The sequence below is a fragment of the Pseudophryne corroboree genome, chromosome 1, assembly GCF_028390025.1.
Source record: "Pseudophryne corroboree isolate aPseCor3 chromosome 1, aPseCor3.hap2, whole genome shotgun sequence".
NCBI classification, from domain to species: domain Eukaryota; kingdom Metazoa; phylum Chordata; class Amphibia; order Anura; family Myobatrachidae; genus Pseudophryne; species Pseudophryne corroboree.
This window is the reverse complement of record NC_086444.1, coordinates 451,332,137-451,338,136: the sequence shown is the minus strand read 5'-3', so window position 1 is coordinate 451,338,136 and position 6,000 is coordinate 451,332,137. Positions and strand designations below refer to the sequence as shown.

General features: G+C 48.4%; 1 protein-coding gene across 1 annotated transcript in view; it reads left to right on the top strand.

Annotated features, from left to right (window-relative positions):
* Positions 1-1,263: 1,263 nt before the first annotated feature.
* Positions 1,264-6,000, top strand: part of PABPN1 (poly(A) binding protein nuclear 1) — a 65,481-nt gene continuing 60,744 nt past the window's right edge. Inside the window, exons 1-2 of the mRNA XM_063913612.1 lie at positions 1,264-1,720; positions 2,093-2,207. Coding sequence (XP_063769682.1) covers positions 1,397-1,720; positions 2,093-2,207 — 439 coding nt within the window. The 5' untranslated portion in view covers positions 1,264-1,396. The remainder of the gene's footprint in view (positions 1,721-2,092; positions 2,208-6,000) is intronic.

Sequence of the window (6,000 nt, the reverse complement as noted above, 5' to 3'; positions counted from 1 at the left end):
CTGCGCCTCTCCTTCCCCTCAGTCTACGGCGGGTGTCATAGTTTAATTCAGCGCCGATCCGTGAGCCAATCAGAGCTCGCACCGCGAGCTCTGATTGGCTCATGGATCGGCGCTGAATTAAACTGTGAGACACCCGCCGGAGACTGAGGGGAAGGAGAGGCGCAGGCTGCGCTCTGCTTCCCTCACATGACAGACAGGACGGCAGCGGTGAGCAGGGAAGGGGGGGGGGGGCATGTTATACCTGGCACTGGGGGATATCTGGCACTGGGGGCGGGGGCATTTCTATCTGGCACTGGGGGATATCTGGCACTGGGGGGGCATGTAATACCTGGCACTGGGGGATATCTGGCACTGGGGGCATATATACCTGGCACTGGGGGATATCTGGCACAGGGGGGGCATGTATACCTGGCACTGGGGGATATCTGGCACTGGGGGCATATCTGGCACTGTAGGGGCATTTCTGTATCTGGCACGGGGGGCAATGTATATCTGACACAGTGGGGGCATTTGTGTATTTGGCACTGTGGGGCAATGTGTATCTGACACTGTGAGGCAATGTATATCTGGCACTCTGGGGGCATTTCTGTATCTGGCACTGTGGGGCAATGTGTATCTGGCACTGTGGGGCAATGTGTATCTGGCACTGTGGGGCAATGTATATCTGGCACTGTGGGGCAACGTGTATCTGGCACTATTGGGGTCATACGTGTATCTGCCCCTCCCCCCATATGTGTACCACGCCCCCATTTTCATTGGCCACGCCCCATGTGGTATTTGGCCACACCCATTTTTTTGCACGCGCGCCTAAGGCGCGCGCACACAGTACCCGTAAGACATTTTTTCTACTTACACCACTGATAGTCACTCATACTTAGCTGTCAGTCACCACTCAACAGACCCACCCCCTCTCTCCCCGCCCACTGTGTCTATCACAGTGTGTGAGAGATTATGTGCAGCCAGCCGCTGGGAAGAGCTAACCCACACATGCTCAGAGGTAACCATTGGTCAAAGACAAGTCTCCAGCAAAGTCTTTTCTGCGCATGCGTGGCTATTCAATACCAGGAACCATCGATGGTAGATGACAGCATATTTTATAACCATCGATGGCTACAGATAGCATCCATTGATGGGGGATGTACCGATGGCCATCCCTACCATGCGCCGGCGAGTAATGAGAGTTATGGTTGGAGCTCCCGCTTGATAGACAAGATCGAGAGCCAATCCCAAGCTACCGGATAGGCGGGGCTACTCTCTGGCGCCTGAGGAAACAATAAACCATCCACTAACCAATTGGCTGTTGTTCTGCTATAATTGGCAGATGAATGTACCAATGCCAGACGTAGCTCGGTTATAAGGGCTGGTCCTACTGCCGGGCGCAATATCTCTCATCAAGATGGCGGCGGTGTCCTCGGCAGCGGCACTGCGTGGGGCAGATTACGAGAACGGGCTTCGTGGTGGGGCTGGCGCGGCCGGAGGAGGACAAGACACTGGGGACGACGAGTCCATGGGCCGAGGAGGACTAGATCTCGATCTGGAGTTGCTGGGTCCGGGCAGAAGAAACCGACGGATAGCGGGCAGAGTAGCCACAGGGAGGAGATCCGGGGGACGGGGCAGCACTGGGAGCGGCGGCGCCGGGGGTCTGGAGGAACTAGAGGATATAGAGATGGACGAGGAAGAGCCTGGGGAGCTCCGGGGCGATCCAGCCATCGAAGACCCGGTAAGCGTAGCCTAAGGGAGGGGTACATGATGCTATAGGCCCACACTGCCTCCTCAGGGGAGGGGGAGGGGCACAGGGTGAGCCAGGTGATGGGGGCATAGCACCGGGGAAGGGCAATGCAGCCTTGGTACAATACAAGGCGCGTATCTCCGTGGTAACGGCCATTGTATGGTAGGATCAGCCTTCATCCTGCGCCCGCATGTTGCACAGCCCCATCTGCCAGGTGTACCACTGACCCCAGCCACCAGTGTGCAATCACGGGGAAACATGCGACCTGCACATGTTATGTGGCTGCAATGTGGTTGGGTGTGACAGGCTGTTTTATGAATGCTGGCTTGGGCACATGCACTCATCTAGGCATTTGTCATACAGGAGCTAGAGGCTATCAAAGCCCGTGTAAGAGAAATGGAAGAGGAAGCTGAGAAACTGAAAGAGCTGCAGAATGAGGTAGAGAAACAGATGAACATGAGCCCGCCTCCTGGCAATGGTAAGTGGCTCGGCCTTACTTACAAAGTACCTGCTGATTAGCATTTATACTAAATAAGTTCCTAATATGCTTGTGGGTTCCATATAATGTAATAGGGAGGTATTTGAGAGAATCTCAGTCGCTCTTGAACTTTGCTTTTTCTCACTTTTTTTAAAATTCTGAGCATATTTGACATTGCAGTGTTTTGTTCGTGAACAAAAGACGTGTCACTGATGGCAATCTGGCAGTCCAAGCAAACACTCTAATACCACCTTCCACTACATGCCTCTCAGACTAATCCCACAAACCATCAGGCTACAAAATGCCCCAAATTTTCCCAGACCTCCCCACCCACTGGCTGTTCTGCAAATGCTTTTTTCCAGCCTCTTGTTCCCTTCTCTCCACCTTGCTGTCAATCTGAATATCTTCAACTAGTTACCAGTCCATCAAAATGGCAGAACAACAAAACAGTAATGTCGGTGCCGGCGAATTTGTCTACCTGAAAGGAGCAACACTTGATTTGTTCCATCTAGTGGCTGCTGGCATTTAAAACACTTTAATTCCCCGTAGAGGTGAGGAGCAGTTTTAGCCTTTTATTATATAGGATGCTTATCCCCACTGTTTTTTAAAGTAGCTTCACTTCCCTATGTTCTGTGGAATTTTCAATTTCTACATTAGTCCCATAGATTCCTGCGAATGATCGTATTTGCTGACTCTTGTGGCTTTGAGAACAGGTGTGCTCACAAGATGGAGCCCGCAGTGGGAAAGCACTGGTGCTCAGTGTAGAATCCCTCCATTGTGTAGATGGGGGTTACCCATCGCAGACCTTAGCTCAGGCATGTCCAAACTGCGGCCCTCCAGCTGTTGAGAAACTACACATCCCAGCATGCCCTGACACAGCTTTAGCATTCTCTGATAGCAAAACTGTGTCAGGGCATGCTGGGATATGTAGTTTCGCAACAGCTGGAGGGCCGCAGTTTGGACATGCCTGCCTTAGCTGCTCCGTTCCTCCTTAAGTCTGGTATTAATGCATCTTCGGCATCATATACAAAGCGTGACTGCATTCTATAGAAGCCATTTAGCAAAGTAACTTCTGCTCACGTCCGTATCTGTAACATTAAGCCAAGGCTGGGCAAACTGTTACTGTGACAGAATACTTTTCCAGCCCTCTTGAAAATGTTCCTTTCATTTGCGTCATCTCTTTACATTAGTTTGTGAATGACTGTTCTCTGGTGCTTGAGGAAGGAATCATTAGATATGGTTCTAAGGGATTACACTTTGTGCAATTCACAGTATCAATAGTTTGAGAAAGGAACAGTACACAGCAGGATAAGACCTCTCCTAGCAATGAAGACTAGCACTTGCCACCCCTAAGCAAGACATGAAGGGGTAGATGTATGGGGATCTGGTAAAGATCCTAGCAGTAGAAATACCGATGCCGTAATCAGAACATTACACGGAATGCCGGTGCAGGTATAATGAAATGATGCTTGCACAGGCTGCCTGAGAGGTAAGCCGTGGGTGAGGTGGGGTTAGGCACCACCGGCGTGGGTTAGGTTTAGACTGCAGGACAGGTGGGTTAGGATTAGTTTAGTGATAGTCTATGCCGGTATCTTAAACATCGTGATGTCGCTGGCTGTATGTTGGCAGCCGGCATCTCAACCATCAGGATCCAGATACCAACCCGATGTATGAAATGTAGATATGGGGGAAGATGTGCACTGATGGCGCTTTCTCCATATCGACACCCTCCCCCTCCCAAATATGTATCACTATGCCGGCGTGTGCTGCATGAAGCCCTCTGTCTGTATCCAGGCTGCATAGGAGACCATGCAATAGCAGCAAGATCTTGCGTATACCCAGAGGAGCCGGCCAGGGGAGAGACACTGCTCATCAGCACTAGGCTGCAGCATTGTGTCTTTCGGGGACCACAGGACGGGGAGATTTCACTCCCCTGGTCAGGCAGACTAGAATTTAATACATCTTGTTGGTGTAGCTTCTCCTTTGCCGCGGTAAAGAGTTGAAGCAGGAAGCGTTATACCTGTGCGATGCATGTAGATATACAGTAATTTTGGATAGGGGATACTCATCCTGTAATACATCTACCCCCAAGTTTCCAAACACCTGCAGAAACTATTGTCTGCTGGGCCACAGTCTATATAGCATTACTATGCATGCTACCTTTACTGTATTGCTTTAATGCGGACAGTGTCAGACTGGCGAATGAATGAATCAATATATGGTCAAACCATGTGGAGTGATCCAGCACTGATTGCGTATTTAAAAAAAAAAAAAAAGTTGCCTGATGGCCCATGTAAGTTATACCCCTTTTACACCAAAATCCCGGGTCTGACCCAGGATTTGGAACACGGTTCCAAGCCAGGTCAGACCCAGGACTCCCCCCATTTATACCGCAGTGCCGATCCGGGATATTCCTGGATCGGCACCGTTTACACTGCACGCGGGTGCAGTGTCTTGTGGGCTGATGCTTAGAGATGTCCTCTCCAAGCGCCGGGAAACACTGCTGGGCTTGCCCCCAGCAAGACGCTCTGCAATCTGGAAGCTGCTGTGCTGCCCCCAGCCTCTGGTGCTGCCGGGCACCAGACATGGCACTGTGTGCCATGACCCCCAGCCTCCCACCCCCCCGGACACTTTGGTATGGTAGGTTTGCCATGCTGTAAATGGGTGCTGCGTTGGCTGCCCCGGCTTAACCATTTACACCACCTTCTACACAGGTCTTACCAGTGTCCAACCCTGCGTACAGGCCGGGTTGGATTCCCGGGAAAGTGGACCCGTGGTATAGGAGAAGGACCCTTTTACACCACCTGCAGTCCTGGGATTTTGCATGCTCCCGTGCAAAATCCTGGGATATTTCAGGTGGTGTAAAAGGGGTATTAGTAGTCAGAAACCACAATTTCTTTATATTTGTTTGTTTTTCTTTGAAGATGGTGGGCATTTTTGTATAATGGCGTATGACATGTTTCACTGTTGGCGGACGTTTGGGATAAATTATTTCCTTACCTCACTTCCTTATAATTGAAACTTAAGCCAAAAGTTAATTGTCAGATTTTAAAAGAATAAAATTTCAGATCTGTAACTTTTTTTTTTTTTTATGGTGGTGAGTTGGGAGGGAGGAATAGCTATGTACTTATAAAAATTTGCCAAACTAATAGGGTTATCGCTCTTGTCTACTTTTTCATGAAAGCATTTTGAGATTGCTGGTTTTTCCTGTTTTCCACCTAATTCAACTTCTATGTGGGACAAAGCTAGACTGAATACCATGGAACATGAAACTTCAGTTTTTTTTTTTTGTTTTTTTTTACAGTTGCCACTCAGAGTACTGTGTATGCTGGGAATTTGACTTATTTATTAGATCCCTCACCAGAGATATTAGAGGTTAATTTAGGTGAAAAACCAGCAATTTCATAATGCGCTAATAAAAAAAGTAGATAAGATTTGTTTGGCAAATCTTTGATTTATATAGCTATTCAAAAAATTTACAGCTGATATTTTATTCCTCCCAATGAAATACAGTCCAAAATAAAGACACTTAAATCTGACAATTAAATTTGGGCTTAAGTTTCAGTCATAAAGTAAGACGGAAATAGTTATGACAAAAGATGTAGCTTGAAATGTGCTGAAAATGTTTATCCCAGCTTTCTATGACTTTTCTGAGCTGAGACTGCATTTATCCCAAATGTACGCAGCAGTGAAAAATGTCATACACCATAATACAAAAATGGGTGCCATCCTTATATAAAGCTAAGTGAAATAAAGTAATTCTGACTACTAACTTACAGGTGAAATAACACAA